Genomic DNA, 14360 nt, shown 5'->3' with positions numbered 1-14360 from the left:
AAATCTTTTAAAAGGCAGAGGGGTATTTCAGACACACAGAGGCCACCTCAAAGTGACATCACCCGTCTGCCCCGATAGCTGAGGGCCTGACGCGACCCACTCCTATTTCTACATCTCAATCCTCTTCCTCCCTCCAAAACCCTGGGACATCCCATCGGCACATCCACATTTCCCAGCTCTTCCAGCCTAAACAACGACCTCCTAAATCCAACCAATCCCTCCAGCTGCTCCACGTCTCTCAATACCGAGTGGAAGCGGATCAATGCCCCCTGGCCCAGATGTCCAGGCGCTGACCCCAGAACCTGCAAACATGCGGCATTACCCGGCAGAGGGCAGTTAAGGCTGCAGGTGCTGGTCAGGGAGGCTACACCGATAGACCCCGCACAGTCACAAAGGCCCTGGGACTGGAAGCAGGAGGCAGAGGAGCCCCGAGAGACACAGCCTGAGGACTTGCCCCGAAGCTGCCATCTGTGAAGGTGGACGAAGGGCCACAAACCAAGGAACATGGCAGCCTCTAGAAGCTGGACGAGGAACGGATTCTCCCCCGGAGCCTCCAGAGGGAACCCGCCCTGCCGATACCTTGGTTCTAGCCCACTGAGACCTGAGTCAGACAAGTGACCTCCACACCCACACTGCGAAATCCTCCTGTGTAGTAAGAATGAAGCATCACCTCATGAGAAAACCCAGGTGAAGCTACGTGCCTTTTGCTAAACGGGAAGTCCACATATTCTATGTGTCCATACAGAAGACATTTAGAAAGGCAAAACTATAGGGTGCAAAGCCAGTGTGGTGGTGGCCAGGGGGCAGGGTGGCTAACGACCCAGGGCAGAGTGGAGGACGCAGGAAAGACAGAACTTCTGCTTGGGATCGTACCTGTGGCACCCAACTCTGAATCTGCCAAAACCCACAGAACGGTGCACAGAGGAGGGAACTTCACTGCAGCAAATGTCAAGGACCCATCAGGAAGTGGGGACCGACAGTCAAGGGAAGGCGCCTGTTACACAGAGCAGCACCACAGCAGGGGCCAGCTTGTGGAACCCTCGACAGGGCAGGTGAGGAGATGTGCTCCTCACAGGCTGGGTGGGCTAGCAGCTCTGGAACCACTGCACGTGGACGAGTAAAGACACAGCCGAGAACGAGAGCCAGGAGGAGGGAGAGGGAGCAGGAGAGAGAGCTGGGACAGCTGGGCTGGCATTGCAAGGTCCACACCGACGCAGGGACTCGGGCTGGAGGCACACTTGGTTGGCATTCGTGTATCAGAGTGTAAGCAGAGTCCAGGTCTCAGATCTCAACACAAACCCCTGGCAGCAGCTGATGTCAGGGCTGGGCCAAGGGAACAAAAGATAAGCCTGGAGAATCCTGTCATGCTAGAAAGTGAGAAAGAATTCAAAAAAATAAAAGTCTGAGTCCCGTTGAAAGGACACAGCAGCCAACATGAAACCACTCCCAATGGCCAAAGGTAGAGCCATCTGCACAGCATAATCAGCAAGTGTTAGACGACAGGCCCAAGGGTTAAATCCCAAGGGTAAATGAGACCTCCGTGAGCCCACAGACATCAACAGACGATGCAGTGGGTGAAAAGGGGAGAGGGAATGCCTTTTCCTTATGAGAGAACAGCCAAGAGAGCAGCTGCTGGCCGCCATGCACCTGTCGCAGGCAAGACCCACAGACAGGCGTGGACACTGGTGGTCAGAGCAGGGAGCACGTGGTCTCCAGGTGTCCTGGGAACATGCGTCCCGCATCAGTGAAGACAATCCCAGTAGCTTGACAGGCCCCACCTCAACCAGGGGACCAAGGGCAGCATCCCCCACGCTGAGTCTGGGGTGGGCCCTGGCCATGACGCCCCCAACAGCCCACCACCACACACTGGCTGCAGGTGAGATACTACAGGCGTGCATTTCCCACTGTGGGTCCATTTGGAGATAACACGAGGGGAGCTGGTGGGCCCACAGGAGCCTTTCTTACTCTTCCGGAACTCTCTTTTAAGTCTCAAGTTGGTTCAAAATTAAAATTCTGAAAAGCAACTAAACATCTGAAGATTTCAGTGTCTCGGGTCCTTTCACTGGTGAAGCTGAAAATAAATTCAGCAAAACTCTCTCACCAGCTTATTCCCTTTCTCCCCTAAACTCTTGACCGCAAACTACAGCTGAAATGAGATTTAAATAATACTGGACTTAAAAGTAAAGAAAAGTCACCTTCTACTTCCACATCATACTGGCTTTTGTTAATAAAATTGTAAAAATCAATAAACTGATGGAGATATGTTAATGTGATCTCTCAACTAAAACATAACTGCCGTTCTTAACGAAAATATGTGTGGTATGTTATCCTAAATATATTCTCAGAATTAATGGAAATGTCATCACCATAGTTAGGTTTAACAAGAGCTCCTTTATCATAATCCATAAGAATATGTATTCTAGGAAAAGATATTCACCAAGAAATTCTGCTTCAACATCTGACACAAGAAAAATGTAGACTTATAACTTCACTGACTCTGGGCCCAGCCAATACTACCAAAAGTTCATATTTTCTATTGAATTCTTAAAATTTCCTACCAATCTATTTGTCCTAAATTATAACTTTCAAATTATGGAACACTGACTATTGAGGAGAGAAAGGAACGAATGTAGAGAAGAAATGTGAAACCACCCTATAAGCCAGCCAGAACCCCTTTAAAGTTACTGCTACGTCATGGGTCCATTTCAACAATTCCAGGCCCTGCCCACCCATCTGTGGACGCGCCATCCCCACTCAGGGCAGGATGAGCCCACGTCCGGCCAAGCTCTTGTTGGTGCAGCCAAGGCCCCTAAGACAACTCATAGGTTTCGCTTCGTGTCCACCCAGTGCGGGCCTGCAGAGTGTCCTCACAAGGCCAGCCCGACAGGAGAGTGAACCTGCTCTAAGGAGCTGGTGGGGGGGGGAGGGCCCCATGAAGACAGCTTGGCTCCAGGCCTTCAGGCTCGTATTAACAGGTGACTTTGGGAGGTGGCTTCTAGTTTTGCCGTGTATGTGAGCTACTTCCCTTCCTTCCAGCCAGCCCCGTAAAACCACAGCAGGCAGCCGCTCAGGGGGTGGGGGTTCCACACACTTACCTGAGGGCCTCCTGCAGAACAAGACACGTGCTCACGCTGGCCCATGCTCAGCCTCACGTGGGTCAGCAGGACCCAGAGCCTCTAGGTGGGAGGGGAGCTGCAGCAAGGCCCAGCGCGCACCGCACAGCTCCTGCATTGACTGGCCACAGAGCGACAACTCGTCGAGACCATGCGTCACAGAAGCCCCAGAAGGTTCTGTCCCTGAGCAGAACCAAATGTGTGTGGCACACAGTACCCAGCTCGGGGCATGAGATCCCCTGCATCTGTCAGTGAGCACACATTATGGTGTGGAAGGAAGGAAGCTGGCCTCCCACACAGGCGGCCTGTGAGGAACTGTGCTGGCTGCAGCCTGGGAACCTGACCGCAGGGTCTTGCACACAGCCTCACCTTCAGTCGAGTTACCTTCTGTACTCACAAGTAAATGGCTAAAAATATTCCCTGCTTTATCAATATTCTACCAAACTTAACAAAACAAAGGAAAAATACAGCAGTGCTTTTAACCAACTACAGACTCTGAGGTTAGTTCAAGAAATCAACTGTGTGGGTAGCTATGTATGTAACCAGTTTCTAATACTGTTCTGATTAAATTTTTAAACTACTCTAATTTCACACTTTCAGAACAAAACTGGCTTACCTAGAAATACTAGCATGTTTCAAACAAACACAGGTCTGGTAATTTTGGCCAAATATAATTATGGAAGCCCCCACAGGCCTGAGGTCCCCTTTCCTCAGCCGGACGAAGCTGAGTGCGTGAGTCACCAGCCCCCCCTCCACACCCAGAAAGGGGACGTGAAGCGCGCTGCCTGCCGGGCCTCAGTCGGGCTGGAACGTGTCTCCGGTGCCTTCACCTGTTTGCTTTCGCTGGAGGAGCCCATATGATACTTTACCAGGATTTCCCAACACAGAGAAGTGGTCCATGTCAAACAGAAAGGGACTTTTCTTTCTTGTCTGCGCCGGGGGGAGCTGCATGCCTCACCTGCACTGAGCCCCAGGCACCTGGTTTTCAGTGGGTACGGCGAAGAGCACATCTCACCCCAAACTCAATTTCTGTTAGCCTGTAGAATGCTTTATAGCCAAAAAAAAAAAAAAGCAAAATACACTGTTTTTACCCTAAGTAACACTCATCCTGTCATTCTGAAGTAGAGGAACTTTATAGATCAACACCAGACTAATTGTTTATTATCCATCCATACTGTTTGAAAGTGCAAATCACATCATTTTTTGAGTAAAATGCAGGACCTGCCCATGACTCAATCTTCCTTCCCTGAGTCGTAGAAGCAAAGCTCACACCAGTTAACAAGGTGGTAAAACACCAGAAACTTCTAAGGCACTTTTATGTCCCAGCAGAGCCACAGTGGAGGCTGAGTGGTGTTTACCAGGCAGACAAGTAAGCGCACTCTGGTCACTAACCACCATTTAACTTTTCTTGAAGAACAAAAGGGTTATCTTCCCTCTGGAAGTCTGCCATTAAGAAACGCTGAGTGAGAACAAGACGTAGCTTTGAGCAATGCTTGCCATTTCCTGATTTTTCAGAACAATCTTGCCCTCGAGGAAGAGATCTGGGACTCTCAATCCCCAGGCCCTGCCCACGCTGCAAGCTGCTTGCTGGGCCTGCTCCACAGGCCGAGTGGGCGCTGGCGCGGGAGGGCCCGGCGGCGGCAGTGATGTCAACAGGGGCTTACAAAAGAGTTTCAGGTGAGGAAATCACTAGAAGGTGATGCGGGCAACAGCCGGCTCCTTTTTCTTTTTCTTCCTGCAAATTAGCTTCTGATGACTGGTGAGAAGGCATTTTACGGATAACACACCATTTGGGCCATTTTAACTTTGTGTTTCACTGTTCCTAAATTACAAGTGGCTTTTCAGGAAGGCCTATTTACTTTTCCACAAAATAATTACTCGGTCTCTTAATCTGTGTATAATGCTTAAGAAAAACGGGTTTTTTAAACTGACCATTTCAAAACATGAATAAATCTACCTAAAAACTGCCTTTCTGATATTTGTTAAGACAGAGAGGGTTGGTGCATATTCACCAAGAGGGAGAGAACCTCCACGTTCCTTCGGGAGGTGAGCCTGTCTCACGGCCGTCCGAGGAGATGAGGGCCATAGACTGACCCTCTCCTTGGGCACCTGCCCTGAGCCCAGGCCCCCTTCTCACGGTTACTACCACCCCAGGTCCTTTCATCAGGCATTCCTACTTCATTTCCACAATTACATTCTGATCTCAACTGTCTACTTTTGCAGGATCCACTGGAGAGTCTGTGAAAGTACAATTAAAGATATCTCGGTTTTATCATGAGCCAGGATTAATGGGTTTAAAAGCTGACAATTAAAATGTGGTCACTTATTACAATCCGACGGAGGCAGGTCTTGAAGGACACACCCCAACCGATACTCCTGGGGCAGGGAGGCGCGCGCCGGCAGCGTCCACCAGGCTCCCCAGCACCATGACTCACCTCCCAGCCCGCCCTCCCGCCCCCGGATGCCCGCAGTCCAGATGGACGGGAAGAGCTGGAGCACAGCTTCCCTCAGAACCTGCCAAACTGGCCCAAAAGCCTGCTGGGCGCGGCTCCAGAGGGCCCATCCAATCCTGGGATGGGCACAGGGAGAGGGGACAAGAGGGGGCCTTTTTCACAGAAACTCCCAGGTAAATTAGGAGAAATCAGGAAGGCGATGAACCAGGAGCCTCCAGCCCCCCTGCTAGCTACTGGTGTCCCTGTGTGTGATCCCAGCAATTACTCGGGCGTGCCCAGGGAGTGAGAGAACCCAACCTCTCTGAGATCGAAGGACACGCTGGAACCCAGGGAGTTTCTGAGGACAGACACTGGCCCCTGCCACAGTCACTGCTCTCTGGTCCTTTACGCTCAGTGAGTCGCTCAAAATGAATCCCAGCTCAGAAAGGTCAGTGTTCTTAACACCCACCTTTACACCCTCCCGACAACCCCAGACAGAAGCTGTGCTTCCCAGACACATGGTGGGGCCCTACAAGACCCCCCCAGTGAGACCCCCAAAGAAGGGGCTCAGCTCCACCCTCTCTGCAACAAATAGTCTGCAAAGCCACGCTAACTCCAACGCGGGCAGACTGACCCGGGCAGACTGACCGGTGCAGTCACTGGTCCCTTCAAAGCCCTCTGCCGAGTGTCACCTACCAGGAAGTGAGTCGAGAGACTGGGACCCTCTCATGGTGCAGAGCCAGCTCACTGGACCCCAAGCCTGTCTTTCCTTTTCTAAATAACGGATGGTGACCCTGGAGTAAGATATGCTGGTGCCCCTCTGCCTCCAAACATTTAGAGGCTTTGTATAGGAAGCACACTCCGGAGAAAAGAGCTCACTGGTCACTGTGCAGGCCACCGGCAGGCTGGTCCAAGCGTCCAGGGGCCTGTGACCTGCCCATACCTGGGACCCACAGACTCAGGCTGACCCCCAACTTCTACACCCATGCCACGCGAAGGCCAGGCTTAACATTTATCAACGTCTTCCCATTTGTTGACATTTTGCTTCATAATATCAGAGACCAGTAGCAACAATAAGCTCTGAAGTTGCATAAAGCAAACTTGCCTGTGGCTAGAAAAGCCTCCCTTCCAAAAGCCCAGAGAGCCCTGGCCGAGAACCCTGGGCCCACACGTTAGGGTCGGGACCCCATGGTGCCATAAGAAGTTTTCCCTGAAGTACAGAATGGTGTGCGTGATGGCCACTCATCCTTCTGTATGGCTCTGGACATGGAGAGCTCCTGCTTTCCAGGTGAGCAAAAGCCTCACTCCGGTCCCATTTCCTTTGGCAACCATTTAGCCCTGGGCCCTGCTTTCTCCCATCAGGCTGGACCAAAGAGGGTCCCTGGAGAAAGCAGGGACACAGATTCCTGTGAAGCTTACAGCTCTTAGATAAATGTTAAAGTGAAAAACACGTGTGTTAGGATTGTTTGCACTCTGAAATGGGAACAACCACATATGGAGCCAGATCCCCTTGAAGTGATGCGTGTCTGCTGCCCAGCAGACTGTCGGGACCTGGCAAAGAGGCAGGCCGCGCCCTCGTGCAGAGCTGGGCCTCGGCGTCCGCCTCCAGCACACGCCTGACCCAGCACCTGTCTGCTGCGAGACTCTGGGCAAGTGTCCTGAGCACTGTCCCTTGCTCGTCCTCGATGAAATGGGAAGAACCAGAGCCCCTACCCAGACCTCACAGCACAAGACAGTACCAACCTAAACAAGTTTGACTGACCGTGACTGACGTCAACAATGAGTACGTTTTTTGCTTTCATTCTCTAGTTACAGAAGAACTTCCAAAAAGTTGAGGGGCAAGAAAGCGGCAGGCAGTGCCTTCCCTCAAGCCAGTTTCCAGTGCAGTGGAGAGCAAGGGCAGCAGGTGGCCAGTGGGGGACAAGGCGCAGGCAGGACCCAGGAGCTGGCAGAGTCTCCCCAAGCAGCCTGGCCCTCGCTGCCCCCTGAGGATCCACCACCAGCCGCGGGCATGGGCGAGTGAGGGACGCCAGTGCAGGCAGCCTCCCTCTGCCCCCTGGGCCTCCTGGCCTCAGGCCAGCTGTTCTGCAGGACAACATCTCTGTAGACCACAGCCCTCTTGCTCCGCCCTGCACTTCCCCAGCTAGGAGGAGCCAGGTCTCTTTATGACTTCCTCGGAAGCACTTTATCTCCCTCAACAGGGATCAGAATCCTCAGGCTCCTCTGGAGGCTTCACTTTGATGTGAGAGTCAAGATTGAGCGATGGAGGCTCCAGCCGCACATCACAGACGGTAAACAGGCCTGAGGCCCCTTTCCTGGCCCTCAAATCCTGGAGACAGGGGACACCAGTGAGAACAGAGTGATGCTCCAGTCCCCAATCCCTCTGCACCCACACGGAGGAGCTGCAGGAGCCGAGACCCTGGCTGACCTCTGAGCTTGCTGCCTGCTGGGCAGGCTGGCAGCTCCTGTGGGTGCCCAGGGACGCCCAAGGCAGATGTTAAGACCTGCAGGGTCTCACGCACAAACCTCAGGGCGGCATCTCCTCAAGAGCTGTGGGAAGGAGCTTCCACGACCCGAGCACCATTCTGAAATCCGTTTCCTAGTAAAAGTTGCCAGGTAAGTATTTCACCTGTGACTAACACAGAGGCTGCCACCGCGCTCAGTGCCCCTCCCCGGCTACTTAAACCACAAGAAGTGGAGACCTGACATTCTTCAAATCAAAGAAACTTATTTCAGTCCAAAGACAGAGTAACAAATCAGAGTACAAAAATTAACTTAAAAATCCACTCTACTAGGAACACATCTGTTTTGCACTTTTCCCAAGCAAAAAAACATCAGATCAGGAAAGTGGGACATGACGTCACAGGTGCTGAGACACCTTCCGGAGGCTCAGCTAGGCACACACAGCAGAAGTCCAAGGGCCGAGGAGCCTGGACGTGCGCTCAGGAGCCCGGGCATGCTGCAGTCCACACAGGGTTCTGGTGGGGTCACGCGCCAGCCGGTTTTAGTCCTTTCACCAGGAAACCAGAGAAAATATATTGTCCCTACCTCACAACCGAGTGCTGATTTTTGTTCCAAAGGCACTGACGATGAAGCATGCTAATAAATGTTGCCTCAAGTGAATTTCAAGGGCAAGTCCATAAAAATTTGAAAATTAAGGCTGGACAAAACGCAGCCCCCTCAATAAAAGCAGCTTCTTCTTGCCGTGCTGCTGAGGCTTCCCCAGGAACTCCTTCCAAGGTGAAGGCTATGGCAGTGAAGTTCCAGAATGTCTCTCAATAGAACACACACATACACACTCAGAAACACAGCTGACCTGATCGAGTCACGAGCTCCCCTCCTGTGCTTCTTCCACACCATCCAAAACACCAATCCCCTTTATCTAAGGATCTGCTAGCCACAGGCCAGCCAAAGCCTCTAGAACATTCCTCCTAAACACTTACCCACAAAAAAGGAACTCCACTCTTGAGCTGCTTCTTTTCTATAGATCACCCTTAAAATTATATCATCAGCTTACTAATACCTATTTCTTATGGGAAAAGTGCCCCACTGGCTGCTTCTCGTGCACAGTGCTGTCAGGAGGCTATGATCCCAGGGAAAACCCCAGCGGCGCATCTGACCCCACCACAACTCTGCCAGACTTTACCTGGAAATGGCGGCCACGAAGGGCTGCAGCTCCTGGGGCTCGTAGGCACGCGCAAAGGCCCAGCACACGTAGCAGGCGGCGTCTCTAACGTTGGTGCCCACGCTGCAGGAACCCCGCTTCTCCTCATAGGTCAGCGCCTTCAGGATCACAGGGACAACTGGGCACAGGAGACAGAGACAGTGAGTACGGGCACCAGAGGCAGGCGCGGTCCAACCCAAAGCCATCTGGTCAGAAAGCAAGCGTTTGGAAGGAAAAGAGAAGTCCACCAGCTCAAATCAGGTGGAAACGTTTTTTAAAAGCTGCCCACAATGACACGAACAAGTGAAAGTGGGTTCAGAACGGCACAGAGATGCCTGGGTTCTGCTGGCCACGGGGACCACAGAAGTGAGACCACTTCTCCTTCTGGCCAGAAGTTAGCGCCTAATGAGCAACCTCGGGGAGGAGAACCCCGGGGTGCAGGGGTCTTAAGTCACTCCGTTTCAGAATCGAGAACCAGGATGACAAAGTAAATCAAGCCCAGGGCTACCTCTGTGTTAACTTTAGGAATAATCAAGATAGATTTAATTATCTAAAATATCTGTAATATATGAAATAATTTGAAGTCCATAACAGATTATTTTTCTGTTTCCATTAAAATGAGTAATTCAATACTGCACATGTGATTTCTGATGTAAAAATACTAGAGAATTTTAAGATACATGGTAAAAGTATTGGAATGTTTAAATAAAGGAGCTAAAATTTTTGCATATTTACCTGTTATATTTGTTAGATTCATATATTTCAAGTACTTGGGAAGAGTCTGTTTATTAAGATATGTAAACTACTTCAAAAGAAAGTAAAGTATGTTGCATTCATGCATAGGACTTAAAAAATATAAGAGAATTTAATGTTATGAATGAGCCAATTTTTTAAAAGCCTCTTAAAATGATTATAATAAGAAAATGTGATAGAAAAAAAGCCTAAGAAAAAACTTTAATTTGCAATTCAAAGACAGAATATTAATTTTTTTTAGAAGTCACACTAAATGGGATTTTCTGAAAGGCCATGCTCTAAGTCCCAATTCACTGATCCAAACCAACAACGATGCTGCCATAAAGCCCATTGACAGCTCACCCTGGTGTTTAGAAAGCACTGAAAGTAGAAACCAGTGGGCATCTGTTCCCAGAGGAGACGGAGTGACCGCATGTCCCCGCTGCCAGGCACTGGTGGCGCTTGAGCGAACAACATCCGACCCCGGCCACCGCAGGACCGACAGCAGAAGGGCGGGGGACACGGCCCACACCCTGAGGGGCGATCAGCTGCAGGAGGCCGGAGGGGGGAGCGTGTCATTCTATCAGCGCACACGGCCAGAGCTTCCTGTGTTCCAGCAGCCTCACACCTCAAGTCACGCGTCGCTGACGCAGTGGTGTCCCACCCCGGGGCAGGTGCTTGCTGCAGACGAGCACCACACATTTGTGCAGTCAACGGGTACGGGGACAACGACAGGGATCACCCACTGACAGAAGAAAGAATGAAGCTAAAAGCCAGCGCACCATGTGACCCAAAGGCAGGACAAGAGGGGACCAGCCTCAGCCCCTTGCGCACATGTGTGCCAGGGCCCGCCCAGGATTCGGGCGCCGTCACGAGCCCCTCACTGTACACCTCCCACCGTCCCGTCTAACAAGAAGACTAGCAAGGTGACATGCACATGGTCTGAGAAGATGCTCCAGGTCGGGGTTTAAGAAAAATGAAGCAGCAATTTCCTGAACATGTAACTATCATCCTAGAAATTATCTTCCAGGAAAAGGGACCTAGAAATAGCCTTGGGCAAAAAATCAAAAGAAACAACAGTAGGACTGTGAATATCAAACACAAATTTCCCCTCTGCCTTTCTGCATCTAAGGATGTTTGATTAACAAAAATTTACTTAAAATTACGTAAGTATACTCCAGAATAAATTAACAAACAAAAAGCTCAAACACATGGTGTTAGCATTTACACCCCTCTCAGCCAGGAGAGAAGATGGGACGAATCAAGGGCACCTGCACTAGCTGTCCCATGGAGCACAGGGTGCCCGGGCACCAACACCGAGCACGCCAAGGACCCCAAACCTGGAGCCCACCCTCCTGCCGAGTTCTCATTTCCTCAAGCGAGTGGCAACAGGACAGCCATGGGACGTGCCCCTCAAATGCCACAACGGCAGAAAACTGGGCCGTGTGTCCCACCTCAGTCAGAGGCCACACACACCATTTTCTGGGGGCACAGCTCAGGGCATGGTGGTCATCCCACAGCCGCCCCTCCTCACATCCCCGTCAAGCCGAGGCCCACCCTGCCCACAGCAGCCACACCTCTAGTGAGGACCCCGCCACTCCTCACCCCATTCTTGCCCAGCCCCTCCCCATCACTGCCACACCACCACCCTCTCTCCTCACTTCAGAGCACAGCAGGCTGCCCAAGTGGCTCCCGGGGCTCCCTCTCAAGAGGTCCCAGCACCCCCATGCCTTGCATCTCTCTAGGCCACACTGGAGTGCTGCCTCTCCCCCCTGCAAAGACCCTGGAGCCTTCTCCATGCCAGGCAAACTTTGCTGAGCAGGCTCTGCCTCCATCTCAGCACACCAGAAACTAAGCTCGGTTTTCTGAAAGAACACCCACCAGTCCTCATGAATGTCTAATGAAGATTACCGTTAAGACTCACGGAGCATGTGCAAGTGCCAAAGCAAACGAGAGAGCACTATCACAGCTGCTGTAGATAAAGCAGTTCAATCCAGTTAGTGATTTTTAAATTATTATCTTGAACTAAACCAACTCTGTAATGTTTAAAATGGGTCTTCAGTGCTTCTGCCTGGAAAAATTCCAGGTCACCTGGAACTACTCCTAGTTTTCTAGTGTCATTCACATTCACTTTCCACGCTAACAGGACAGCCCATTCGCGGTCCAACGGACATCAAAACTAATAGGCTGTGGCACCTTCAGGAGGAAAGCACCACATAAAGGCAGTATGACTGCCACACCAGGGTCCCTAAGACCGTCACTGTAGCTCAGCCACCCAGACAGCTCCGGGTAAGGCCGTTCAGCAATTCTATAGCCTGGGGGGAATCTGGATGCTAACTGCTGAGTCCCAATTTACCGGTCCACTGGACAAAATCAATTTCAAGACAGACAACTAGGAGTGACAGTGGCCAGTGCTGTGGATATTGACTTCAGGACTGCTTAGTGCCACCTGCAAGAAGCCCACCTCCACATGGACACAACACCCACCCCAGGTCTGCTCGACCTTGAGGTCACTCCCATCACACCCCCAGGTCTGACCCCAAGTGAGAGTGGGATGGTTCTCCAAAGCGTCACTTTGTTGACCAGTGAGGTCAGTCAGTATCCCACTAATGGGCCTCCACCACAGCTTGCACCTAGACCATGTCACGGTCTGACCAACATTGTTGGGCAAATCGCCAGCCCAGTTAGCGGGTCCAAACTTGGTCCACCTGGCCCACTGTCTCCAGGAGTGGGGAAAGGTCAGCCTGAGTGCTGGCACTCAGGCTCAGCCCTACAGGACAGGGATAGCAGACCAGTGGGGAACGCAGGCCACAGTGACTGCCCCCACACATACACACACACCCTGACTTTATCCCCAGCACCCACACGCCCACGTGCCGTGTCTGAGGACATGCAGGTACTGGACTCTGTCCTCCCGCAGAAACAGGTCAGAGAAGTAGAGGCCCATGCTGCCCGGGCCTTGAGGGGCCTCCCACCAGCAGCACCCACCCGTGTGGACACCTAGCCAAGCTCCACCCAAGTCCTTGGCACAGATGTCTTCGAAGTCTTGAATCTGTCATTCTGCTCAGAAGCCTCTGACGAGCCCTCCCTAACACCGGCAACAGACATCAGCGGCTCACCCTCCAGTGCAGGTGAAGAAGTGGCCGCCAGCAACCAACAAGGGCCTCGATGCTGGACAAGGGCCCACAGAGAAGACGGTGGGGACATTCCCCTCATGATCGCTGGAAGGGGAATCCGATTTGCAGAAAGTAAAACAGTTCAGAAGAGAAACAGTCAGACAGTGGATTTCTTTAACAAGAAAATTGAAAATGTGGTCCTGTCAGCTCCGATTCATCCCAAGGTGGCACCAAGAGCAGCGACCTCGGGGTGCAGGGGGCTGGGCAGGGTCGCTGTGGCCGCCAGACTCCGGGCACCCTCCAGCCTCGTGTGTAGGAGACAGGCCAACCTCAGCAGCCACGCGGGGCACCCAAACAAGCTCCCCCAAAGCCTGGGGGGACGTGGGGGTATATGGAATAGAAACAGTCATTAACCCAAACTTGTAAGAAGTCATTATCAGAGAAAAAGTTCAGAATCTAACCACTCTTTCTAGATTCAGTAGGTTTAAAATAAGGAAACTCTTCAATAGCTTTGAACAAAAACCTTTCTCATGGTTCCAATTACACACTGCAAATGCATGTCAAATATATAAGATTCCCCAGAGGGCTTCCTTTTGGCAACCCAGAGTCTTGCAATGTAATTTAAATACCCTTCTCTCTAGACAGCATGTCATTTGTCTAACACCAACCGCCTAAGGACAAGGCAGCCTCCAGGTGAGAGAAACAACTTAACCCCCAGCGTTCCACGGCCCCACTGCGGGGCCTGCACAGTGTGCACCCAGGGGGGCAGGAGGGACCGGGGCCTTCCTTGCAGAAGGAGAAACCATTCATCCATAAAAGAAACCATCACACAACCAGCACAGAAGTTACATCTTCTGGTAAGTCACAAATTACACTAATTTAAAAAGCAAACTCCTCACTGAAGGCGTTCGCTGCATGGAGCCGAGTGTCCAGGAGGCACTGGGGTGACTCCTCCCAGGGATACAGCAGGCCGTGCCGCCCCATCACACACCGCGGCTGCATGCAGAGGCTCGCGCAGACCCAGGGGGAGCACGGTCTCCCCAGCACCACAGACTCCCACTTCAGCCATCAGTACAGCCACCATACCTTCCTCAGAACTGCAGTCCAACTCGCTCAGAAAAAAGGCCAGTGCTGAATGTGCTAGGGGGCAAGAGGAAACGACGGACAGAATACCTGGTTCCACAGACATTGTGGTTTCCAGTTCCCACAGGACATTTCTGAAAAACTGCCCCAAAGGCCTTGGCTGGCCTGCAGGCAGCACTGCCCACTCCACACAGAGGGCAAGTAAGGCTTGCGTGCTGGC

General features: G+C 51.9%; 1 protein-coding gene across 4 annotated transcripts in view; it reads right to left on the bottom strand.

Annotated features, from left to right (window-relative positions):
- TBCD (tubulin folding cofactor D) overlaps positions 1-14360 on the bottom strand; it is a 164618-nt gene that overhangs the window by 64581 nt on the left and 85677 nt on the right. For all 4 annotated transcript variants that reach the window (XM_064583412.1, XM_064583411.1, XM_064583413.1 and 1 more), the window contains one exon: positions 9192-9348. In XM_064583412.1, the coding sequence (XP_064439482.1) occupies positions 9192-9348 (157 nt within the window). The remainder of the gene's footprint in view (positions 1-9191; positions 9349-14360) is intronic.

This window comes from Mirounga angustirostris, unplaced genomic scaffold, assembly GCF_029215605.1.
Source record: "Mirounga angustirostris isolate CCGP_5_RB_7025 unplaced genomic scaffold, mMirAng1.0.hap1 SCAF_17, whole genome shotgun sequence".
NCBI lineage: Eukaryota > Metazoa > Chordata > Mammalia > Carnivora > Phocidae > Mirounga > Mirounga angustirostris.
This window is presented reverse-complemented; position numbering and strand designations above follow the sequence as displayed.